The sequence below is a fragment of the Odontesthes bonariensis genome, chromosome 16 (assembly GCF_027942865.1).
Source record: "Odontesthes bonariensis isolate fOdoBon6 chromosome 16, fOdoBon6.hap1, whole genome shotgun sequence".
NCBI lineage: Eukaryota > Metazoa > Chordata > Actinopteri > Atheriniformes > Atherinopsidae > Odontesthes > Odontesthes bonariensis.
Genome location: NC_134521.1, coordinates 975,420 through 1,001,605, shown reverse-complemented (window position 1 = coordinate 1,001,605; position 26,186 = coordinate 975,420). Strand labels below are relative to the sequence as shown.

Genomic DNA, 26,186 nt, shown 5'->3' with positions numbered 1-26,186 from the left:
TAACCCTAACCCTTCATGTTACTGACCCTGACCCTAACCCTTCATGTTACTGACCCTGACCCTAACCCTTCATGTTACTGACCCTGACCCTAACCCTTCAGCTTACTGACCCTGACCCTAACCCTTCAGCTTACTGACCCTGACCCTAACCCTTCATGTTACTGACCCTGACCCTAACCCTTCAGCTTACTGACCCTGACCCTAACCCTAACCCTTCATGTTACTGACCCTGACCCTAACCCTTCATGTTACTGACCCTGACCCTAACCCTTCAGCTTACTGACCCTGACCCTAACCCTTCATGTTACTGACCCTGACCCTAACCCTTCATGTTACTGACCCTGACCCTAACCCTTCAGCTTACTGACCCTAACCCTAACCCTTCAGGTTACTGACCCTGACCCTAACCCTTCAGCTTACTGACCCTGACCCTAACCCTTCATGTTACTGACCCTGACCCTAACCCTTCATGTTACTGACCCTGACCCTAACCCTTCAGCTTACTGACCCTGACCCTAACCCTTCATGTTACTGACCCTGACCCTAACCCTTCATGTTACTGACCCTGACCCTAACCCTTCAGCTTACTGACCCTAACCCTAACCCTTCAGGTTACTGACCCTGACCCTAACCCTTCAGCTTACTGACCCTGACCCTAACCCTTCATGTTACTGACCCTGACCCTAACCCTTCATGTTACTGACCCTGACCCTAACCCTTCAGCTTACTGACCCTGACCCTAACCCTTCAGCTTACTGACCCTGACCCTAACCCTTCATGTTACTGACCCTGACCCTAACCCTTCATGTTACTGACCCTGACCCTAACCCTTCAGCTTACTGACCCTGACCCTAACCCTAACCCTTCATGTTACTGACCCTGACCCTAACCCTTCATGTTACTGACCCTGACCCTAACCCTTCAGCTTACTGACCCTGACCCTAACCCTAACCCTTCATGTTACTGACCCTGACCCTAACCCTTCATGTTACTGACCCTGACCCTAACCCTTCAGCTTACTGACCCTAACCCTAACCCTTCAGGTTACTGACCCTGACCCTAACCCTTCAGCTTACTGACCCTGACCCTAACCCTTCATGTTACTGACCCTGACCCTAACCCTTCATGTTACTGACCCTGACCCTAACCCTTCATGTTACTGACCCTGACCCTAACCCTTCATGTTACTGACCCTGACCCTAACCCTTCATGTTACTGACCCTGACCCTAACCCTTCAGCTTACTGACCCTGACCCTAACCCTTCAGGTTACTGAAGGCCCAGCTGTGAGGGTGCATCATCAAAGCTTAATGGAGCGGGCAGTCGTCCCATATTCACTGGCTGAGGGCCCGCCGCATGCTGCCCACCTTCCTGACACCAACAACTGGCCCATTAAAGTAACATCACATCTTTATACCTTAGGCTACTTTTCGAATGTCTAACAATTTAATTCAGTTTTATTCATGTCGTGCCAATTCCAAACAAAGGTAGTCTCAGAGCACTTTAAAGATTCACTTCAATTCAATTCATTACAATCCAATTCAATCAAATGAATAACATTCCACTTAAATTCCTCATAGCCCTGTCTTATCTGTCCATTTTCTGATAACCTTTGAGTTTACAGCTTCTGAGAAGAATTTTACACACATAAGGTGTCTATCATGCTGTAACCAGATTTAAAGAGTTAATTCCATCATTAGTTTCTTCAGTGCCATGTGCAACACCAGCGGACGGCTACCTAAATGTTAAAGCTTGACTCCCTTGTTGACAGCACTATAGTTTAAATGCGTACAGCACTGGACAATGTTGCCCCTCTGAAAAGGAAGGTAATCAGTCAGAAGAGGCTGGCTCCTTGGTATAATTACAGCTGCTTTAAAGCTGGAGAGACAGTGGCGTTCCTCTAATTTAGAAGAGTCTCAGTTAGTATGTAAATACAGTTTAATAATGTCTAAGAAAGCCCTTCGTAAAGCTAGAACTGCTTATTATTCATCATTGATAGAAGAGAATAAGAACAATCCCAGGTTTCTCTTCAGCGCTGTAGCCAGTCTGACAAAAAGTCTGAGCTCTCAACCCCCAGCTAGACCAGGCAGATCTATCTATCTATCTATCTATCTATCTATCTATCTATCTATCTATCTATCTATCTATCTATCTATCTATCTATCTATAGTCACATATAACACGCGCACACACGCGCGCGCGCCACAGTCCGCAGACAGATGGAGGGTGTTGGTGTAACTTTCCCACATGAAACATTTGGACCATAAAAGGACACACTCACACGCACGCCCACGCCCACACGCACACCAGAAGTCCCGCGCCTGAATAAGCACTTTAACCCGAGGAGGAGCTCCGCCGGCCGGCCGGAGTCCGTCAGAGAGTCCGGAGCCCCCGAACCGCCGCGAGCCTCCACGAGCCTCCACCTGCTGCTGCACCGCGCGCGCGGACCGCACGAGCCCAGCCGTTGGGTTTTAACCCGCGAGCGGAGCCGTTGGGTTTAACCTTTTTTTCTCTGAGTTTTGATGTGAAAGCAGCAGATCTTCCGACATGGAGCGGCCGCTGAGACACGGAGGAGGAGAGACGGGGGAGCGGGCGGACCAGCTGCGGAGCCAGAGCCCTTCAGAGTAACTCCGAGAGCCGCAGTGAGCGGTCAGCGCCATGAGTCTGTGGACCAACAGCTCCGCCGGGATGCAGCCGCCGCTGCCGGGCTCCAACTCCTCCAACCGGACCGGAGCCGAAGCCGCCGCGCCGCTGGACCTGAGCCGGGCGGTGCCGGTGGGCATGCTGCTGGCGTCCTTCATCATGTTCGCCATCGTGGGGAACATCCTGGTCATCCTCTCGGTGGTCTGTAACCGGCACCTGCGGACCCCGACCAACTACTTCATCATCAACCTGGCCATCGCGGACCTGCTGCTGAGCACCACCGTGCTGCCGGTGTCCGCCACCCTGGAGGTCAGTGACCGACCGGCGGCTCTCTGTCACCGGACTCATTAACACCTTTCTTTCTTCAGGGGTGAACTGTTAGATAAAACCCAAAAATAAGACAGCAGGAGGAAGAAAAGAGCTGGAAAAGAGATGAAAAAGAGGAACAGAAGAAGAGAAAGAAGGAGAGAAATTAAGGAAGTTAACGAGCGTTGAGCAGATTTCATGCAATCCTTGTTTATTGAGGAAAAATGTGAAATATTTGCTGGTTCTGGTTTGTCATGAGTCAAATGTTCTGCCTTTCTCATCTCATTATTTCATTATATGGGATCATTTCATTACCTGCCTGTAAACTGGCCTAACCCGAACCAAACTGTTCCCGCAGGAAACAATGAAAAGATGCAGAAAGATGCTGAAAATGGAAGGAAACAGAAAGGAGTTAAAGTTTTAGATCATCCCAAATAAAGATGCTGAAAATGGAAGGAAACAGGAAACAGAAAGGAGTTAAAGTTTTAGATCATCCCAAATAAAGAGGCAGCGTAACTGTCCTGTTTTCCTCTTTCTTAAGGACATCACTTTCAGATCCTGTTCATCTGCTGTAGATAGTTCTTTAGGCCTGACACTTCTTCTTCTGTCCTCCACTTGTCCAGTTTCCTCAAATGTTTTAAGGACACGCTGCACACCATGCTGAGATATGCCAAGTTTTCAGCTAGCAGCTCTTTGGGAATCACCTTGTTGCTGCAGAAATCCTGTTTTCTGTCTGTCACACTGTGTTATCTTTGCTGTTTTTCACACATGCAGCTAAAGAAATGGGAACAAATCTTAATTCCAGTCTAAATCCCACAAAGAGCTTCTAGATTATTCATTTCTGGTGGCATAAAACAGTTTAATCATTTCATTTATATTAACTGTTCCATAATTAGTCATTAGATTATATCTTATATTCCTTTTTTAAGCTTTAAATTGAATCTTATTTACTTTTTCTTGACGTTGAATAACATATAATTCTCATTATTGTCTGTTTTTTTCCTACTTTTCTACTTTTAGACGTGATAACGTTATTTTTTTTTAGGATTAGGATTTTTTAAAAACTGAATTTCTTATATTAATTTGACTCTTTTGGTAACTGAAAGCAGTTTTAACGTAAATGTACAAAAAAGTTGAAACTATGAAGCTGTTTTTCACAGATGCAGCTAAAGAAATGGGAAGAAACGATGCGTCTCTGTGACAGGCTGCTGGGAACAAAGTGCCTAAAGATCCAGTTTAAAACGGCTTCTTTGCTAAGTTGGACCCAACACTGGTTCACCCCTTGAGTTAGGAGCCTTTTTCCTGCCTGAATGGTTCACAGCTCAGAGTTAAGTGGCTTAACAAAGGTCAATGCCCCTGACACACAGCTGTTTCTTTAACTTTATACCAAAGTTCATGAATGTTCGGATAATAAACACCCTTTCGTTTCATTGGCAACAAGTTGTGCTAACTGCTAGCAGATGAGCAACTGCTAGCATGTTAGCACAGGATCTCTGAGCTGCTAGCATGGCTATAGATGCTTAAAGCCCATTTAAACAGGTTTAACATTACAGGGGAAGAATGATGTATAAGTTATGCTAACTGCTAGCATGTTAGCACAGGATTTCTGAGCTACTAGCATGGCTATAGATGCTTAAAGCCCATTTAAACAGGTTTAACATTACAGGGGAAGAATGATGTATAAGTTATGCTAACTGCTAGCATGTTAGCACAGGATTTCTGAGCTGCTAGCATGGCTATAGATGCTTAAAGCCCATTTAAACAGGTTTAACATTACAGGGGAAGAATGATGTCTAAGTTATGCTAACTGCTAGCATGTTAGCACAGGATCTCTGAGCTGCGAGCATGGCTATAGATGCTTAAAGACCATTTAAACAGGTTTAACATTACAGAGGAAGGATGATGTATAAGTTATGCTAACTGCTAACATGTTAGCAACTGCTAGCATGTACATAGCTCAGAGTTAAGTGGCTTAACAAAGAAAAAACACATTCCTCTGAAGATGCTCAGGTACAAGGACTGGACTGAAGATGAGGGAAGAAGCAGAAAATGTCCAAAGAGAAACTCTGAGAGAGCTTCAGGAAGCTGCAGAACTGCTGATAAGGACACTTTAAAGGTCACAGGAACAGAAATGAGGCTGATCAGGACACTTTAAAGGTCACAGGAAGGTCAGATGTAATGTAAACAGATGTAAACCTGAACCTTGAGCCTGAGCCCAGATAAGCACAGTAGAAGAAGAGATGCTCCCTCAGGTGTGAACTGCTTCCTGTCTCTGCAGGTGTTGGATTACTGGGTGTTTGGCCGGATCTTCTGTGACATCTGGGCGGCGGTGGACGTCCTGTGTTGCACGGCGTCCATCATGTCTCTGTGTGTCATCTCCATCGACCGCTACATCGGCGTCCGCTACCCGCTGCAGTACCCGCTGATTGTCACCAAGAGGCGGGCGCTGCTCGCCATGCTCGGCGTCTGGATTCTGTCCTTCGTCATCTCCATCGGCCCGCTGCTGGGCTGGAAGGAGTCGCCGTCAGAGGTAAGGGAGATTACCCAGCATGCAACACTGAGCAGCTTACAGGAAGTGTTTGGCCGTTAGCTAACGCAGCTAACGGAAGTGTTTGGCCGTTAGCTCATGCAGCTAATAGGAAGTGTTTGGCCTTTAGCTCATGCAGCTAACAGGAAGTGTTTCGCCGTTAGCTCACGCAGCTAACAGAAAGTGTTTGGCCGTTAGCTCACGCAGCTAACAGGGAGTGTTTGGCTGTTAGCTCACGCTACTAACAGGAAGTGTTTGCCCGTTAGCTCACGCTGCTAACAGGAAGTGTTTGGCCGTTAGCTCACGCAGCTAACAGTAAGCGTTTGGCTGTTAGCTCACGCAGCTAACAGGAACTGTTTGGCCATTAGCTCACGCTGCTAACAGAAAGTGTTTGCCCGATAGCTCACGCGGCTAACAGGAAGTGTTTGGCCATTAGCTCACGCGGCTAACAGGAAGCGTTTGGCTCTTAGCTCATCCGGCTAACAGGAAGCGTTTGGCCGTTAGCTCATGCAGCTAATATGGAAACGTTTGGCCGTTAGCTCATGCTGCTAACAGGAAGCGTTTGGCCGTTAGCTCATGCAGCAAACAGGAAGTGTTTGGCCCTTAGTTCACACAGCTAACAGGAAGTCTTTGGCCGTTAGCTCATGCAGCTAACAGGAAGTGTTTGGCTGTTAGCTCATGGAGCTAACAGGAAGTGTTTGGCTGTTAGCTCATACAGCTAACAGGAAGATTTTGGCTGTTAGCTCATACAGCTAACAGGAAGCGTTTGGCCGTTAGCCCATGCAGCTAACAGGAAGTGTTTGGCTGTCAGCTCATACAGCTAACAGGAAGCGGTTGGCCGTTAGCTCATGCAGCTAACAGGAAGTGTTTGGCTGTTAGCTCATGCAGCTAACAGGAAGTGTTTGGCTGTTAGCTCATACAGCTAACAGGAAGATTTTGGCTGTTAGCTCATACAGCTAACAGGAAGCGTTTGGCCGTTAGCCCATGCACCTAACAGGAAGTGTTTGGCTGTTAGCTCATTCAGCTAACAGGAAGTGTTTGGCTGTTAGCTCACGCAGCTAACAGGAAGATTTTGGCTGTTAGCTCATACAGCTAACAGGAAGCGTTTGGCCGTTAGCCCATGCAGCTAACAGGAAGTGTTTGGCTGTTAGCTCACGCAGCTAACAGGAAGTGTTTGCCTGTTAGCTCACGCAGCTAACAGGAAGTGTTTGGCCTTTAGTTCATGCAGCTAACAGGAAGTGTTTGGCCTTTAGTTCATGCAGCTAACAGGAAGTGTTTGGCCGTTAGCCCATGCAGCTAACAGGAAGTGTTTGGCTGTTAGCTCATACAGCTAACAGGAAGTGTTTGGCCATTAGCTCATGCAGCTAACAGGAAGTGTTTGCCTGTTAGCTTACGCAGCTAACAGGAAGTGTTTGGCCTTTAGTTCATGCAGCTAACAGGAAGTGTTTGGCCGTTAGCTCACGCAGCTAACAGGAAGTGTTTGGCTGTTAGCTCACGCAGCTAACAGGAAGTGTTTGGCCTTTAGTTCATGCAGCTAACAGGAAGTGTTTGGCCTTTAGTTCATGCAGCTAACAGGAAGTGTTTGGCCGTTAGCTCATGCAGCTAACAGGAAGTGTTTGGCTGTTAGCTCATACAGCTAACAGGAAGTGTTTGGCCATTAGCTCATGCAGCTAACAGGGAGTGTTTGGCCGTTAGCTCACGCAGCTAACAGGAAGATTTTGGCCGTTAGCTCATACAGCTAACAGGAAGCGTGTGGCCGTTAGCCCATGCAGCTAACAGGAAGTGTTTGCCTGTTAGCTCATACAGCTATCATACACCATCATCATCGCTGGCAGGAAGCAGGAATCTGCACTCAAAGAGCTTCAGAATGTTTTCCAGATTAGTCCTGATGGTGATCCTCATTAAATGTTAAACTGTGAACAACGAGCTGAACAGAATGAACAGAAGTGGAGTCACTGATCTCTGTGTGGTGGATGTCCTCCTGCCAGCTGACTGCACATCATTTCAGCAGCACAGATATGAACTTTAATCATTCTGCCGTTCCAACAACTCTTTAAAACTCCTCAGACCCCGTCAGCCTCTTCTGCCTCGTTCAAAACTTTGTTATCCAACAATTGGAGCAGACGATTTGCAGAATTGGTTGTTTTGAAATGTTTATTGGGAAGCCACGTCAGTAATTATCCAGCTGTTATTCAACACACACGTCACTTCATTCAGTGAAACATTGAGTTAAATCTGCCCACAAACTTCCATTTGTTTCATCTCCTCCCAGTGAGGAGGCTACACAAGTTCAAACTGAGTAATTATTTTAACTAATTTGGTCTCCGAGGACTAATTTTGGCAAACAGAGTCTTCGGATCAATGAGTCCTTTCATTCCCAACAAACTCAGTTAGATATTACAGCATTCAGTCACAGATCCCGAGCTTGGGACTGCGGATGCATTATTTTATACGGTCAACTATCCAAACTGAGATAAACTCACATCACAGCTTTTAATGTTAACGAGCCATTATTCAGGAAAAGAAACACTTTGACAACAAAAACTGGTCACGTTTTCCTTTATTTGTTGTCTGTGGAAGGAATTAATTTTTCTCGTTGAACAACAAGGTAATAAAAGTTTCTTAGTGATAGATCAGGGGCAGCCGACCCGTGGGCACCACGAGTCGTCTGTTCTAAAAGTGCACTGAAAAAACCAACTCATAAGATTTACTTAAAAAACCCTTTGTAAGTATTTGCACTCAAATGATTTAAGTAATATTTAATGCTGCAATATCAAGTCAATTTTACGTTTTATGGTAAGTTACCATAAAACATAACAGTTTTGAAGATATTAAGTAACGTTTACTTAATTACATCTAAGTTTTAAGTTATATTTATTTAAACAAATTAAGTAAACTCTACTTGTTTTTCATAGGCAGCAACATCATTTTACTCAAAAAATTAAGTAAACTTTATATATCTGTAGTATTTGCTGTTATGAAGTAACTTAGTAGATTTTAACGATACACTTTCAGAGTAAAGCTTATGTAGTATTTCTAGGTTTATGTACATACAACTATTAAACATTTAAATGGTATGAGGAAACCTAAGTAAAACTTACTCTTCCTCATAATTCATGTGTTACGTTAATAAAATGTTTAATTTTACTTAAGAAGCTCGAGTTCTTACTGAATCTTAAAAATACAAGGTAGAAATTATGACTCTAATAGAGTTTACTTCAGCAAAAAGTCACTTTTTTCAGTGTAGCTCCAGGCATCACCAAGCTGTCTAACATGTATTTAACTTTGCATTTATGTAGGTTTGGAAACAAAAGTATTACATATAATTAAAAAAAAACAAACAAAGCAAAAATGTTCTGCATATGTGAACTCAGGGGAACTTTCTCTGCCTCCCGCTTCGCTGAGACAAGCTAGACAAGAAATATGGTGCAAAGTTTCCACGCGAACGACACGCCGGGCAGCGCACTGCAGGGAGAAAAATGCAGTGAGTTAAAGGCAGCTGAAGGGAAACATCCTGCTTATTTCCAATCAAATCAACTTTATTTGTAGCACATTTCATGTACAGAACAATTCAAAGTGCTTCACATAAAATAAAAGCATTGCAGCAGGGAGTGGAAGAAGCATTAAAAATACATAAAAGAATATAAAGAGAAACAAATAAAACCATTTAAATGATTAAAAGAAGATAAAGAGAAACAAATAAAATCATTTAAAGGTGGGGTAGGGGATCTTTTTCTGGAGCATTTTTTTACATATTGCTTGAAATACTCTTCACACCCCCATTGCAACCAATTAATTAAAAGTTTTGACACAAAAATTAAAAGTTTTAGTGGCCTCTAGAATGTACAATCTAGGATGTAGAATGTAGCCTGTCTGACTAAGAGTCCGAGCTCTGCTGAGCCAGTTATTCCTTTAACTCTCAGCAGTGATGATTTCATGAGCTTCTTTATTAATAAAATTGTTTCTATCAGAGAGAAGATTGATGGAGTCCTTCCCACTATTATCAGTGATGTATCATCAAGTACAGCAGCTTTAGAAGTATCTTTAGAACCTGATTTGTATTTAGACAGCTTCTGCCCAGTTGATCTCTCTGAACTAACAAAAGCAATAGTCTCTTCTAAACCGTCAACTTGTGTTTTAGACCCAATCCCAACCAGACTGTTCAAGGAGGTTTTCCCATTAATTGACTTTGTTGACAGGATATGTACCTCAGACTTTTAAGGTTGCTGTAATTAAACCTTTACTTAAAAAACATACTCTTGATTCAGAAGTGTTGGCTCATTATAGACCTATATCCAATCTCCCTTTTATGTCTAAAGTTCTTTATAAAATAGTTGCAGCTCAGCTTTGTGATCACTTACACAGAAATAATCTGTTTGAAGAGTTTCAGTCAGGATTCAGAGTGCATCATAGCACAGAAACTGCACTGCTGAAAGTTACCAATGATCTCCTCTTAGCCTCCGATAGCGGACTTGTGTCTGTGCTTGTCCTGTTGGATCTCAGTGCTGCATTTGATACGGTCGATCACAGTATCTTATTACACAGACTTGAACATGTTATTGGGATTAAAGGAACTGCATTAGGCTGGTTTAAGTCATATTTATCTGATAGATTTCAGTTTGTTCTTGTAAATGAAGAATCTTCCTCACACACCAGAGTAAGTCACGGAGTTCCTCAGGGTTCTGTGCTTGGACCGATTCTTTTCACTTTATACATGCTTCCATTAGGTAACATTATTAGACAGCATGGCATAAATTTCCATTGCTATGCTGATGATACTCAGCTGTACTTATCTATAAAACCAGATGAACCCAATAGGTTGGTCAGACTACAAGCATGTCTTAAAGACATAAAGACCTGGATGACTCAGAACTTTCTGCTGCTAAATTCAGACAAAACTGAAGTCGTTATCTTTGGACCTGAGCGTTTCAGGGAGAAATTGTCTAGCTATATAGTTACTCTAGATGGTATTTCCTTGGCTTCTAGTTCTACAGTGAGGAACCTTGGAGTTATTTTTGACCAGAATTTATCATTTGACTCGCATATAAAACAGGTTTCTAGGACTGCCTTCTTTCATCTTCGTAATATTGTTAAAATCAGGAACATCTTGTCTCAGAGTGATGCAGAAAAACTAATTCATGCATTTGTTACTTCAAGATTGGACTACTGTAATTCTTTATTATTGGGCTGTCCCACATATTCTCTGAAAAGCCTCCAGCTGATCCAAAATGCTGCAGCCAGAGTTCTGATGAGAACTAACAGCAGAGATCATATTTCTCCAGTTTTAGCTTCTCTTCATTGGCTCCCTGTTAAATTCAGAATAGAATTTAAGATTCTTCTCCTCACATATAAAGCTCTTAATGACCGAGCTCCATCATATCTTAAAGATCTCATTGTAAGATATTTTCCTAACAGAGCACTTCGTTCCCAAACTGCAGGTTTACTTGAGGTTCCCAGAGTTTCTAAAAGTAGAATGGGAGGCAGAGCCTTCAGTTATCAGGCCCCTCTCTGTGGAACCAGCTGCCAGTAAATGTCCGGGAAGCAGACACCCTTTCCACTTTTAAGACCAGGCTTAAAACTTTCCTTTTTGATAAAGCTTATAGTTAGGGATGGCTCAGGTGATCCTGAAACATCCCATAGTTAAGCTGCTATAGGCCTAGACTGCTGGGGGGCCTCATCTGTCACACCTTTCCTCACTTTACTCTCTTTATGTATATGTGATATTATCTATCTATCAAACTGCAATCTGCTCCTCCCTCCCCCTCCTACCCCCCCCCCCCCCTGTGCGCGTACCCTGCTCCGTGAACGAATTACGCGTCCAGAAGCTTGGCAGGAAGCTAAACTAGAGCCAGCTTGGCTAGCACCTAGCATTATTAAACGTATAGTTAGCATAAACTAAATACTAAATACTAAATACGGCAACGATCGATGCTTGCTGTCAGAACAGCGCTCGTGCACCTTCGTGCTCGTGCACGTTCATGTACTCTAGAGGCGTGCCTTCGGGGGGAAAGTGAAGAAAAGGGTTGGGACTTTTTACCTGTGTATTTTCAAAATGCAGCTTCGCTGGACTCAAAATCCAGGATCTCCTACCCTACCTTTAAATTATTAAAATAATATAAAGAGAAAGAAATAAAATTTTTAAAATTATTAAAAGAAGATAAAGAGAAACTCTCTGCCCCCTGCTTCCTGTCTCTCTACACTGTCCTATCTAATAAAGGCATAAAAAAGCCCAAAAAAACAATAAAAAAAGAAGAAGAGCGATCAGCCGGACCGTCTTACTGAAGCTCGTCTCAGAGTCTCAGAGTCGCAGAGTCGCAGTGCCAGTTTTCCACGAACAAATACGAAAGAGAAAACAGATTTTTTTCAGTGGAACATAATAAGCTCAAAATGCTACATAAAGTTAATAGTTGTGATAATTTAACAAAAGATAAGTTTGATTTCTGTTCTGTGTTTGTTGTTGTGGCGTTTCCTGTGTGGTTAATGACCTCTGACCTCTGACCTCTGCAGGACGACACGGTGTGCGTCATCACCGAGGAGCCGTTCTACGCCCTCTTCTCCTCCCTCGGCTCCTTCTACATCCCTCTGGCCGTCATCCTCGCCATGTACTGCCGGGTCTACGTGGTGGCCAAACGCACCACCAAGAACCTGGAGGCCGGCATGATGAAGGACCGCGCCGATGACTCCAACGAGCTGACCCTGAGGATCCACTGCCGGAACCAGCAGATCCAGGACCTGTGCCCCTCCTCTAAAGCGGGAGGGGGCGGGGCCTCGGCGGGACGCAGCGCGCTCACCGTCAAACTGCTCAAGTTCTCCCGCGAGAAGAAGGCAGCCAAGACGCTGGGCGTGGTGGTGGGCATGTTCATCCTCTGCTGGCTGCCCTTCTTCCTGGTTCTGCCCATCGGTACGTTCCGTTAGTTTAGCTCCTCCCACATGACCACAGGTTAACCTCTGTTGTTTCCCAGCAGCTTCTGTCCTGGTGTTTCAGGCCCGATGCAACCTTTCCTGCTTCCACAGTCCAGCCTGGAGCCTGACTGCTCCACATCTGCCTTTCTCAGACAGCTGAGCAGCTCTTACATGATGATGAACACGAGTCGATCATCTGCAAAGGAAGCAGCATGTTTGTAGTTCCCTCAGAGGCTCAGGAATCACAGCTTTTACAGAAATCCTTCAGCTTTTTTAAAGATTAAACACAAGTTGGGAGGTCTTATGGAGCCGTATGAGGCTTTGGTTAGAATACCTTTTAGCTTATTCCTCAGATGCTCTGCAGTTCAGGCTCTGAGAGGAACTGATCCCTCTTTGTGGCTCTTTAACTCTGAGATCTGCTCCCAGGAACAGGATGCAGGGACTTTTACACGGGCTCCGCCTTTAATGCATGTGGGAGCATGGAAACTGGTTTCTGATGGGTTAGAATGAGACAAACTGAATCTAACTTCAGGTGGAAGCACTCAGACCTGGTTCTGGTTCTGAGTTTGAGCCGTTCGGACCTTTTGGAGCTTTAATCTCAAACTTTACTTCCAGAGAAGTTCCTGAAGGTTCCTGAAGGTTCCTGAAGGTTCTGCTTCGGTACGGATGAGAGGGCAGGGATGAGGAGGACGAAGAGGACGTGACTCAGCGAGTTTAATTTGTGCTGAGTCATGAGCTGCGCTGCAGTGAGGTCAGACTGCATCTGAGCGCGCTCAGTCTGACCCGAGCCTGTAGGTCTTCTTCTCTTTCTTTGCTCTTCTTCTGTTCTTTCCTTTTGTTTCTCTTTCGGAACAGAATCTTTCTCCTCTTCTGTTCCCTCCAGCTGAGTGAAGCTGGTTTAGTTTAGCTGGTTAAACTGTAGTTTAGAGATTTTTCCAGATCTCTAAACTAAATGTAGTTTTGCTTTAACTCTTTTGTGCTGCTGAGCGGTCAGAGTTGTGTTTAACCTTCAGGCGATCACACGACTTCAGCCGATTAGGAGATGATTAATGCCCCCCGGTGCCGGCTGTAATCACTGTTCTGGGTCTGAGTCGGTTGGGTTCCAGGACTTTCTTGTCACCAGTTAAGTTCGTGTGAAGTTGTTGGATGTTGGAAATGCAAGTATTTTGTTCTCCAAAATTAACACATATAACCCTTGAGTGATATTCGGTTTCCCTGCCAACCATCAATAAACTAAATAAAAAAATACTGACTCCGTAAAATAAATATAACTTCATTATCAGGCTAATGTCACTGTTATTTGCAGAAACAAACTTACCTTCTGTTCTTTCCTGCGTTAGCAACATATCCGACAACAAAGAACTTAGTGGAACAAAACAGAACGACTCCGACCTGCAGGTGAAATTCATGGTCCCCTGAAGTCATGTGATCACCTGAAAGTAAAACGTAACTCGGACATTAAAGCAGCACAAACGGAGCACTAAAAAGTAGACCACTCTGGTTTGTTTTGGAGCACGATGGGGGGGTGGTGACCTTTGGATGACCTAAAAAATAATCTTTAATATCTCAGAAACCAAAGCAGCACAAATGGAGCACTAACCGATCCGCTTGCTTGAATTTTTCCCCTGGGAGGGGGTCAGCTTCACTCAGCTGTTCCCTCCTTCTCTTGCTCTTCTTCTTCTCTTTGGCTGTGTTCGAAATCGCCTACTTCTCCTACTAACATTAACTTTGTTTAAGTTCCATACATACATGCAGACTAGATTCTCCTAAATGTTGGGTATGCATCATGAGGTTACTACTCATACTCAAACTACCCAAGATGCAACGTAATGTGACGTCGTCAAAACGGCAGTTTCAAGCTAACTACAACGAGGGTAGGTTCACTTCCTGTTTTCAAAACAAAAGCACCAATTGTATGGTAACGGCTTTCCCTATGATAAAAGGCAACGGGTATTTTATTTTGTGAAAATAACAGGAAGTGCGTTGCTCACTGCGGCTAGCTTTAGCAGCGCCGAATTCGTGGGAACAAAATTGTAAATAGCCGGTATTTTGTCAGGTTTTCAACACGTTGGGGATCTAAACGACTACTTTCTCACCTGAAAATGTTTCAAATGTTGCTAAAGTTTACAGAGTTTAGAGCTTAAGGGAAATCAGCTTCAGGCCGGCTGATTTCGGCTCGGGCAGGAGTGAAATGCATTTTGGGTAAATGCTTTGTATACTGTCTGATAGATGAGTATGTAGTATGTAGTATGTAGTATGTGGTTTGGAACACAGCCTTTCTCTTCTTCTGTTGCTCTTCTTCTCCTGCTCTTCTTCTTCTCCTGCTCTTCTTCTTCTCTTGCTCTTCTTCTCCTGCTCTTCTTCTTCTCCTGCTCTTCTTCTTCTCCTGCTCTTCTTCTTCTCTTGCTCTTCTTCTTCTCCTGCTCTTCTTCTTCTCTTGCTCTTCTTCTCCTGCTCTTCTTCTTCTCCTGCTCTTCTTCTTCTGTTGCTCTTCTTCTCTTGCTCTTCTTCTCCTGCTCTTCTTCTTCTCCTGCTCTTCTTCTTCTGTTGCTCTTCTTCTCTTGCTCTTCTTCTCCTGCTCTTCTTCTTCTCTTGCTCTTCTTCTTCTCCTGCTCTTCTTCTTCTCTTGCTCTTCTTCTCCTGCTCTTCTTCTTCTCCTGCTCTTCTTCTTCTGTTGCTCTTCTTCTCTTGCTCTTCTTCTCCTGCTCTTCTTCTCCTGCTCTTCTTCTCTTGCTCTTCTTCTTCTGCTCTTCTTCTTCTCTTGCTCTTCTTCTTCTCCTGCTCTTCTTCTTCTCCTGCTCTTCTTCTCCTGCTCTTCTTCTCCTGCTCTTCTTCTTCTCCTGCTCTTCTTCTTCTCCTGCTCTTCTTCTCCTGCTCTTCTTCTTCTCCTGCTCTTCTTCTTCTCCTGCTCTTCTTCTTCTCCTGCTCTTCTTCTCTTGCTCTTCTTCTTCTCCTGCTCTTCTTCTTCTCCTGCTCTTCTTCTCCTGCTCTTCTTCTTCTCCTGCTCTTCTTCTTCTGTTGCTCTTCTTCTCCTGCTCTTCTTCTTCTCTTGCTCTTCTTCTCCTGCTCTTCTTCTTCTCCTGCTCTTCTTCTTCTGTTGCTCTTCTTCTCCTGCTCTTCTTCTTCTCTTGCTCTTCTTCTTCTCCTGCTCTTCTTCTTCTCCTGCTCTTCTTCTTCTCCTGCTCTTCTTCTTCTCCTGCTCTTCTTCTTCTCTTGCTCTTCTTCTCCTGCTCTTCTTCTTCTCCTGCTCTTCTTCTTCTCTTGCTCTTCTTCTCTTGCTCTTCTTCTCCTGCTCTTCTTCTTCTCCTGCTCTTCTTCTCTTGCTCTTCTTCTTCTCCTGCTCTTCTTCTTCTCCTGCTCTTCTTCTTCTCCTGCTCTTCTTCTTCTCTTGCTCTTCTTCTTCTCCTGCTCTTCTTCTTCTCCTGCTCTTCTTCTTCTTCTTCTCCTGCTCTTGCTCTTCTTCTTCTCCTGCTCTTTTTTTTCTCCTGCTCTTCTTCTTCTCTTGCTCTTCTTCTTCTTCTTCTCCTGCTCTTCTTCTTCTCCTGCTCTTCTTCTTCTCCTGCTCTTCTTCTTCTCTTGCTCTTCTTCTTCTCCTGCTCTTCTTCTTCTCTTGCTCTTCTTCTTCTCCTGCTCTTCTTCTTCTCCTGCTCTTCTTCTCTTGCTCTTCTTCTTCTCCTGCTCTTCTTCTTCTCCTGCTCTTCTTCTTCTCCTGCTCTTCTTCTCTTGCTCTTCTTCTTCTCCTGCTCTTCTTCTCTTGCTCTTCTTCTTCTCCTGCTCTTCTTCTCTTGCTCTTCTTCTTCTCCTGCTCTTCTTCTCTTGCTCTTCTTCTTCTCCTGCTCTTCTTCTTCTCCTGCTCTTCTTCTCTTGCTCTTCTTCTTCTCCTGCTCTTCTTCTCTTGCTATTCTTCTTCTCCTGCTCTTCTTCTCCTGCTCTTCTTCTTCTCCTGCTCTTCTTCTTCTCCTGCTCTTCTTCTTCTCTTGCTCTTCTTCTTCTCCTGCTCTTCTTCTCTTGCTCTTCTTCTTCTCCTGCTCTTCTTCTCCTGCTCTTCTTCTTCTCCTGCTCTTCTTCTCTTGCTCTTCTTCTTCTCCTGCTCTTCTTCTCTTGCTCTTCTTCTTCTCCTGCTCTTCTTCTTCTCCTGCTCTTCTTCTTCTCCTGCTCTTCTTCTCTTGCTCTTCTTCTTCTCCTGCTCTTCTTCTCTTGCTCTTCTTCTTCTCCTGCTCTTCTTCTCTTGCTCTTCTTCTTCTCCTGCTCTTCTTCTCTTGCTCTTCTTCTTCTCCTGCTCTTCTTCTCTTGCTCTTCTTCTTCTCCTGCTCTTCTTCTCTTGCTCTTCTTCTCCTGCTCTTCTTCTTCTCCTGCTCTTCTTCTTCTCTTGCTCTTCTTCTCCTGCTCTTCTTCTTCTCCTGCTCTTCTTCTTCTTCTGCTCTTCTTCTTCTCCTGCTCTTCTTCTTCTCCTGCTCTTCTTCTTCTCCTGCTCTTCTTCTCTTGCTCTTCTTCTTCTCTTGCTCTTCTTCTCCTGCTCTTCTTCTTCTCCTGCTCTTCTTCTCTTGCTCTTCTTCTCCTGCTCTTCTTCTTCTCCTGCTCTTCTTCTCCTGCTCTTCTTCTCTTGCTCTTCTTCTTCTCTTGCTCTTCTTCTCCTGCTCTTCTTCTTCTCCTGCTCTTCTTCTCTTGCTCTTCTTCTCCTGCTCTTCTTCTTCTCCTGCTCTTCTTCTCTTGCTCTTCTTCTTCTCCTGCTCTTCTTCTTCTCCTGCTCTTCTTCTTCTCCTGCTCTTCTTCTTCTCTTGCTCTTCTTCTTCTCCTGCTCTTCTTCTTCTCCTGCTCTTCTTCTTCTCCTGCTCTTGCTCTTCTTCTTCTCCTGCTCTTTTTTTTCTCCTGCTCTTCTTCTTCTCTTGCTCTTCTTCTTCTCCTGCTCTTCTTCTTCTCCTGCTCTTCTTCTTCTCCTGCTCTTCTTCTCTTGCTCTTCTTCTTCTCCTGCTCTTCTTCTTCTTCTGCTCTTCTTCTTCTCCTGCTCTTCTTCTCTTGCTCTTCTTCTTCTCCTGCTCTTCTTCTTCTCTTGCTCTTCTTCTCTTGCTCTTCTTCTTCTCCTGCTCTTCTTCTTCTCCTGCTCTTCTTCTTCTCCTGCTCTTCTTCTCTTGCTCTTCTTCTTCTCCTGCTCTTCTTCTCCTGCTCTTCTTCTTCTCCTGCTCTTCTTCTTCTCCTGCTCTTCTTCTCTTGCTCTTCTTCTTCTCCTGCTCTTCTTCTTCTCTTGCTCTTCTTCTCCTGCTCTTCTTCTTCTCCTGCTCTTCTTCTTCTCCTGCTCTTCTTCTCCTGCTCTTCTTCTTCTCCTGCTCTTCTTCTCTTGCTCTTCTTCTTCTCCTGCTCTTCTTCTTCTCCTGCTCTTCTTCTTCTCCTGCTCTTCTTCTTCTCTTGCTCTTCTTCTTCTCCTGCTCTTCTTCTTCTCCTGCTCTTCTTCTTCTCCTGCTCTTCTTCTTCTCTTGCTCTTCTTCTTCTCCTGCTCTTTTTTTTCTCCTGCTCTTCTTCTTCTCTTGCTCTTCTTCTTCTCCTGCTCTTCTTCTTCTCCTGCTCTTCTTCTTCTCCTGCTCTTCTTCTTCTCTTGCTCTTCTTCTTCTCCTGCTCTTCTTCTCCTGCTCTTCTTCTTCTCCTGCTCTTCTTCTTCTCTTGCTCTTCTTCTCCTGCTCTTCTTCTTCTCCTGCTCTTCTTCTCTTGCTCTTCTTCTTCTCCTGCTCTTCTTCTTCTCCTGCTCTTCTTCTCTTGCTCTTCTTCTTCTCCTGCTCTTCTTCTTCTCTTGCTCTTCTTCTCTTGCTCTTCTTCTTCTCCTGCTCTTCTTCTTCTCCTGCTCTTCTTCTCCTGCTCTTCTTCTTCTCCTGCTCTTCTTCTTCTCCTGCTCTTCTTCTCTTGCTCTTCTTCTTCTCCTGCTCTTCTTCTCCTGCTCTTCTTCTTCTCCTGCTCTTCTTCTTCTCCTGCTCTTCTTCTCTTGCTCTTCTTCTTCTCCTGCTCTTCTTCTTCTCTTGCTCTTCTTCTCCTGCTCTTCTTCTTCTCCTGCTCTTCTTCTCCTGCTCTTCTTCTTCTCCTGCTCTTCTTCTTCTCCTGCTCTTCTTCTTCTCTTGCTCCTCTTCTTCTCCTGCTCTTCTTCTTCTCCTGCTCTTCTTCTTCTCCTGCTCTTCTTCTTCTCCTGCTCTTCTTCTTCTCTTGCTCTTCTTCTCCTGCTCTTCTTCTTCTCCTGCTCTTCTTCTTCTTCTGCTCTTCTTCTTCTCCTGCTCTTCTTCTCTTGCTCTTCTTCTTCTCTTGCTCTTCTTCTTCTCCTGCTCTTCTTCTTCTGGTCGCACCGTGTCGCTGACATGCAGGAAACACTGAGTCTGAGTCCTGGGAACGGCCTGAGGACGTGGCACAAACCCAAACTGCTCAAACTAAAATAGCTTCCTGCTTGATTTGGGGCAGAAGCACCAAACTTGGAGATGTGAGATCGGCAGGGAGATGGCGGTGGGCAGGTGAACATCTTCTTATATAGTCAGCGAGGAAGTCCACGCTCAGGGAGAAAAGATCCACCTTCAGATAAAAGTCCTGATCCTCTTAAATCCTCCTCAGATCAGCAGCTCTGAGCAGGCAGAGGCGGAGACCTTTTGACCTTTTGATCCTCAGCGAGTGCTTTTACGCTACGAACGCACAGCGTTTCTAACACAGAGAACAGAAGCAGGGTTTGTTCTCCCCCCAAACAGAGACAGACCGGTTCATCTCAGAGGAAATTCACTCTGAAACATCTGGTTCTCTGACAGGAAACAGGGGACACCAAACAACGGCGGCCATCTTGTTTTCACATGCATCTGGGCCGGAATTGAAAAGTTTTCCCACATAGATCAGAAATGTTCCTTTCTTTTCCTTTCCAGGTCGGTTCTGTGGTTCCTGTCAGCGGGTCGGACTCACCGTTTGTTTGTTTGTTTGTTTGTTTGTTTGTTTGTTTGGTTACAAGTTGTTTACGTGTTTGTTTGTTTCTTCAGGCTCCTTCAACAGCAGTCTCCGTCCTCCTGAAACTCTCTTTAAAGTCATCTTCTGGTTGGGATACTTCAACAGCTGCCTGAACCCCATCATCTACCCGTGCTACAGCCGCGAGTTCAAACAGGTAACGCCGCTGCCGCCGCGCCGCTGCAAAAAAAGACTTACCCACCCACCAACACAACAACATATTATATTATATGTATTATTCTATTATATATAATCTTAAATACAAAAAGATACCACATGTAGCTTACAAAATGCCATGTCAATGTATATTAGAAGTTATTTAAGTTATTTAATTTAGCATATAGCTCGTAACAATAAAAATAATCCACAGTCGGGACTTCTTGTTGTGTTGCAAACACAAACGACACCAGGTTGCCTTTGGATGAAATTAGCTGCATGACGTGATGCCTCAATTCTGATTCTAGTTCAGCAAAACTAAAAATCAAACACAGTCGTGGCTAATAGCAACATGTTAGCAAGAGGCTAGCAGATAGCCTTTAGCCTACGTCACTCAGGTCACTGATAGATTTTTTAACATTTAACCCACTTAATTACATGAAGGTATATGGGTCTATGTTCATTTTAGGAATGAAATACAGTTTATTTGGACTGGAACGCCCTCACATAGAGTGCGCCCTGGGCGGTCGCCCACATTGCCCACAGCAAAAACCGGCCCTGTCCTCCCCGCCGTCTTCCTCACCGCCTCCTTCCTCACCGCCGTCTTCCTCACCGCCTCCTTCCTCACCGCCGTCTTCCTCACCGCCTCCTTCCTCACCGCCGTCTTCCTCCCCGCCGTCTTCCTCCCCGCCGTCTTCCTCACCGCCTCCTTCCTCACCGCCGTCTTCCTCCCCGCCGTCTTCCTCACCGCCGTCTTCCTCACCGCCTCCTTCCTCGCCGCCGTCTTCCTCACCGCCGTCTTCCTCACCGCCTCCTTCCTCGCCGCCGTCTTCCTCACCGCCGTCTTCCTCACCGCCGTCTTCCTCACCGCCGTCTTCCTCACCGCCGTCTTCCTCACCGCCTCCTTCCTCACCGCCGTCTTCCTCACCGCCGTCTTCCTCACCGCCGTCTTCCTCACCGCCTCCTTCCTCACCGCCGTCTTCCTCACCGCCTCCTTCCTCGCCGCCTCCTTCCTCACCGCCTCCTTCCTCACCGCCGTCTTCCTCACCGCCTCCTTCCTCACCGCCGTCTTCCTCACCGCCTCCTTCCTCACCGCCGTCTTCCTCACCGCCTCCTTCCTCGCCGCCGTCTTCCTCACCGCCGTCTTCCTCAACGCCGTCTTCCTCACCGCCGTCTTCCTCACCGCCTCCTTCCTCCCCGCCGTCTTCCTCACCGCCTCCTTCCTCACCGCCGTCTTCCTCACCGCCTCCTTCCTCCCCGCCGTCTTCCTCACCGCCGTCTTCCTCACCGCCGTCTTCCTCACCGCCTCCTTCCTCACCGCCGTCTTCCTCACCGCCTCCTTCCTCACCGCCGTCTTCCTCACCGCCTCCTTCCTCGCCGCCGTCTTCCTCACCGCCGTCTTCCTCACCGCCGTCTTCCTCACCGCCGTCTTCCTCACCGCCTCCTTCCTCCCCGCCGTCTTCCTCACCGCCTCCTTCCTCACCGCCGTCTTCCTCACCGCCTCCTTCCTCACCGCCGTCTTCCTCACCGCCGTCTTCCTCACCGCCGTCTTCCTCACCGCCTCCTTCCTCACCGCCGTCTTCCTCACCGCCTCCTTCCTCACCGCCCTTCCTCACCGCCGTCTTCCTCACCGCCTCCTTCCTCACCGCCTCCTTCCTCACCGCCTCCTTCCTCACCGCCCTTCCTCACCGCCGTCTTCCTCACCGCCTCCTTCCTCACCGCCTCCTTCCTCACCGCCTCCTTCCTCACCGCCTCCTTCCTCACCGCCGTCTTCCTCACCGCCTCCTTCCTCACCGCCTCCTTCCTCACCGCCGTCTTCCTCACCGCCTCCTTCCTCACCGCCGTCTTCCTCACCGCCGTCTTCCTCACCGCCTCCTTCCTCACCGCCGTCTTCCTCACCGCCGTCTTCCTCACCGCCTCCTTCCTCACCGCCTCCTTCCTCACCGCCTCCTTCCTCACCGCCTCCTTCCTCACCGCCGTCTTCCTCACCGCCTCCTTCCTCACCGCCTCCTTCCTCACCGCCGTCTTCCTCACCGCCGTCTTCCTCACCGCCGTCTTCCTCACCGCCGTCTTCCTCACCGCCTCCTTCCTCACCGCCTCCTTCCTCCCCATCTTCCTCACCCCCATCTTCCTCACCTCCTTCCTCACCTCCTTCCTCACCTCCTTCCTCACCTCCTTCCTCACCTCCTTCCTCACCGCCCTTCCTCACCGCCTCCTTCCTCACCGCCCTTCCTCACCGCCCTTCCTCCCCATCTTCCTCCCCGCCCTTCCTCCCCATCTTCCTCACCTCCTTCCTCACCTCCTTCCTCACCGCCTCCTTCCTCACCGCCGTCTTCCTCACCGCCTCCTTCCTCACCGCCGTCTTCCTCACCGCCGTCTTCCTCACCGCCGTCTTCCTCACCGCCGTCTTCCTCACCGCCTCCTTCCTCACCGCCTCCTTCCTCACCGCCTCCTTCCTCCCCATCTTCCTCACCCCCATCTTCCTCACCTCCTTCCTCACCTCCTTCCTCACCTCCTTCCTCCCGCCCTTCCTCACCGCCCTTCCTCCCGCCCTTCCTTCCCATCTTCCTCACCTCCTTCCTCACCGCCCTTCCTCACCGCCTCCTTCCTCACCGCCTCCTTCCTCACCGCCTCCTTCCTCACCGCCTCCTTCCTCACCGCCTCCTTCCTCCCCATCTTCCTCACCCCCATCTTCCTCACCTCCTTCCTCACCTCCTTCCTCACCTCCTTCCTCCCGCCCTTCCTCACCGCCCTTCCTCCCGCCCTTCCTCCCCATCTTCCTCACCTCCTTCCTCACCTCCTTCCTCACCTCCTTCCTCACCTCCTTCCTCCCGCCCTTCCTCCCGCCCTTCCTCACCGCCCTTCCTCCCCATCTTCCTCCCCGCCCTTCCTCCCCATCTTCCTCACCGCCTCCTTCCTCACCGCCCTTCCTCCCCATCTTCCTCACCTCCTTCCTCACCTCCTTCCTCACCTCCTTCCTCACCGCCTCCTTCCTCACCGCCCTTCCTCCCCATCTTCCTCACCTCCTTCCTCACCTCCTTCCTCACCTCCTTCCTCACCTCCTTCCTCACCGCCTCCTTCCTCACCGCCCTTCCTCCCCATCTTCCTCACCTCCTTCCTCACCTCCTTCCTCACCTCCTTCCTCACCTCCTTCCTCCCGCCCTTCCTCCCGCCCTTCCTCACCTCCTTCCTCCCCATCTTCCTCACCGCCCTTCCTCACCGCCCTTCCTCCCCATCTTCCTCACCTCCTTCCTCACCTCCTTCCTCCCGCCCTTCCTCCCCGCCCTTCCTCCCCATCTTCCTCACCTCCTTCCTCACCGCCTCCTTCCTCACCTCCTTCCTCACCTCCTTCCTCACCGCCTCCTTCCTCCCGCCCTTCCTCCCCATCTTCCTCACCTCCTTCCTCACCTCCTTCCTCACCGCCTCCTTCCTCCCCGCCCTTCCTCCCCATCTTCCTCACCTCCTTCCTCACCTCCTTCCTCACCGCCTCCTTCCTCCCCGCCCTTCCTCCCCATCTTCCTCACCTCCTTCCTCACCGCCTCCTTCCTCCCCATCTTCCTCACCTCCTTCCTCACCTCCTTCCTCACCGCCTCCTTCCTCCCCGCCCTTCCTCCCCATCTTCCTCACCTCCTTCCTCACCTCCTTCCTCACCGCCCTTCCTCCCCGCCCTTCCTCCCCATCTTCCTCACCTCCTTCCTCACCTCCTTCCTCACCGCCTCCTTCCTCCCCGCCCTTCCTCCCCATCTTCCTCACCTCCTTCCTCCCCATCTTCCTCACCGCCCTTCCTCACCGCCCTTCCTCCCGCCCTTCCTCACCTCCTTCCTCACCTCCTTCCTCCCGCCCTTCCTCCCGCCCTTCCTCACCGCCCTTCCTCCCCATCTTCCTCCCCGCCCTTCCTCCCCATCTTCCTCACCTCCTTCCTCCCGCCCTTCCTCCCGCCCTTCCTCACCGCCCTTCCTCCCCATCTTCCTCCCCGCCCTTCCTCCCCATCTTCCTCACCGCCCTTCCTCCCCTCCTTCCTCACCTCCTTCCTCACCTCCTTCCTCACCTCCTTCCTCACCGCCCTTCCTCCCCATCTTCCTCCCCGCCCTTCCTCCCCATCTTCCTCACCGCCCTTCCTCACCGCCCTTCCTCCCCATCTTCCTCACCTCCTTCCTCACCTCCTTCCTCACCGCCTCCTTCCTCACCGCCTCCTTCCTCCCCATCTTCCTCACCTCCTTCCTCCCGCCCTTCCTCCCCGCCCTTCCTCCCCGCCCTTCCTCCCCATCTTCCTCACCTCCTTCCTCACCTCCTTCCTCACCGCCTCCTTCCTCACCGCCTCCTTCCTCACCTCCTTCCTCACCTCCTTCCTCACCTCCTTCCTCACCTCCTTCCTCACTGCCTCCTTCCTCACCGCCCTTCCTCCCCATCTTCCTCACCTCCTTCCTCACCTCCTTCCTCACCTCCTTCCTCCCGCCCTTCCTCCCGCCCTTCCTCACCTCCTTCCTCCCCATCTTCCTCACCTCCTTCCTCCCGCCCTTCCTCCCCGCCCTTCCTCCCCGCCCTTCCTCCCCATCTTCCTCACCTCCTTCCTCACCTCCTTCCTCCCGCCCTTCCTCCCCGCCCTTCCTCCCCATCTTCCTCACCTCCTTCCTCACCTCCTTCCTCACCTCCTTCCTCACCTCCTTCCTCACCTCCTTCCTCCCCGCCCTTCCTCCCCATCTTCCTCACCTCCTTCCTCACCTCCTTCCTCACCGCCTCCTTCCTCCCCGCCCTTCCTCCCCATCTTCCTCACCTCCTTCCTCACCTCCTTCCTCACCGCCTCCTTCCTCACCTCCTTCCTCACCGCCTCCTTCCTCACCGCCTCCTTCCTCCCGCCCTTCCTCCCCATCTTCCTCACCTCCTTCCTCACCTCCTTCCTCACCGCCTCCTTCCTCACCGCCCTTCCTCCCCATCTTCCTCACCTCCTTCCTCACCTCCTTCCTCACCTCCTTCCTCACCGCCTCCTTCCTCCCCGCCCTTCCTCCCCATCTTCCTCACCTCCTTCCTCACCTCCTTCCTCACCTCCTTCCTCACCGCCCTTCCTCCCCGCCCTTCCTCCCCGCCCTTCCTCACCTCCTTCCTCACCTCCTTCCTCACCTCCTTCCTCACCGCCCTTCCTCCCCGCCCTTCCTCCCCGCCCTTCCTCCCCATCTTCCTCACCTCCTTCCTCACCTCCTTCCTCACCTCCTTCCTCACCGCCTCCTTCCTCCCCGCCCTTCCTCCCCATCTTCCTCACCTCCTTCCTCACCTCCTTCCTCACCGCCCTTCCTCACCGCCCTTCGTCCCGCCTCCTTGTGTCCGCAGGCCTTCATCCGGATCCTGCGCTGCCGCTGGAAGAAGAAGCGTCAGGGCTGGCAGGCGTACTGTAACCACCGCGGCCAGAAGGGCTCCAACAACTCGTCCTTCCTGAACGGCAGCCAGCAGACGCTGGCCTCCCTCAGCCACAGCCCCCGCTGCGTGGCGTCCAGGCCACGCCCCCCGCCGTGGACCTCCTCTGAGCGGCACGCCCTGCCCGGCTCGGCGGGGAGGGGACGCTCCGCGCTGGCAAAGGATGCTGGGATACCGCGGGGCGTGGGGGCGGGGCGAGGGGCGAACGGTCTGAGCGTAACCAGAGAAGAAGAGCAGCGCCCCCAAACCCACCACTGACAGAACCGAACGAGGCTCCGCCCACCCGTCAGACGGTGCACCAGGTGAACATCCGGCAGGTTTAGACTCTTACTCTGAAGGATCCCGGCAGACTTCCTGAATGTTTAATCTGCAGCTTCAGATTCACAGAGTTCAGACGGGAAAACGTCCCCTTCACTCCCCTGAACCGCAGAGCCAGTAAAGTGTGAAATCTACTGTAAATGCACCTTTAACACACCTGCGCTGCAGATCCATCAGGGAAAAAGAGGTGAAAACATTCCCACAGACGGAGAACTGCTCTCAGAAACATTTATTTATTTTTATTAACGTGTTTAAAGAAGAGACTTTCCTTCTGCTTTCACTCTTTATTTATTATCTTCACAAAAACATCCAAATTCAGCCAATAAGTGAATAAAACTCAAAGACACGTGGAGTTCAGAGGTCAGTAAACTGAGGAAAGTTTGTCCCATTAGATTGCCCACAGTATGGAAAGCCATAAGGGTCATATATACGGTGCTCTTCTCACACCTGCTGGTGTCTGAGCAGCGTTTTAAATACACTGAGATGAATTATGGCCCTTCTGGCTCACCGTACCTTCGGTTTGGTTTATTCAGTTGTTCATTGAAGCTCCTATTGTTCAGAGGACTGTGCTGCTTCCTGTTCATTCAGTGACCCCTGGTGGACGTGAGAGGAACTGCAGTTTTTTTTTTTGGTAGCTGTACAGATATTTTCTACTTAATCAGAATTAAAAATGTCACCTGTAACGCCAGGTGAGTGTGTGTGTGTGTGTGTGTGTGTGTGTGCTTCATCAGTGTTCATTCTTGTAAAATAAAAATGTGTTTGAAGAAACATTTATTTAATAAATACTGTTTGAGTGACACTTTATTTCCACTGCATCTCATTTTACTGCCAGTTTCATAATTTTTTTAACTTAAAAATAATCAGTTAAACTTCAACCGGTTACATATTTCCACTTTATTTTATTTCCACATGTTAAAACAAAACTTTTTAAACTTGACAGGCTGCTTTTTTCTCCAATAAACACCAGG

The 26,186-nt window shown here is 48.4% G+C and overlaps 1 protein-coding gene across 1 annotated transcript; it reads left to right on the top strand.

Annotated features, from left to right (window-relative positions):
- The first annotated feature begins 2,388 nt into the window (after positions 1 to 2,388).
- LOC142401784 (alpha-1A adrenergic receptor-like) lies at positions 2,389 to 25,946 on the top strand. Its single transcript, XM_075487249.1, has 5 exons — positions 2,389 to 2,951; positions 5,227 to 5,478; positions 11,983 to 12,376; positions 19,371 to 19,492; positions 24,817 to 25,946. The coding sequence occupies exons 1-5, from the start codon at positions 2,658 to 2,660 to the stop codon at positions 25,156 to 25,158; spliced, it is 1,404 nt and encodes a 467-aa protein (XP_075343364.1). The 5' UTR covers positions 2,389 to 2,657; the 3' UTR covers positions 25,159 to 25,946.
- The last annotated feature ends 240 nt before the right edge of the window (positions 25,947 to 26,186 follow it).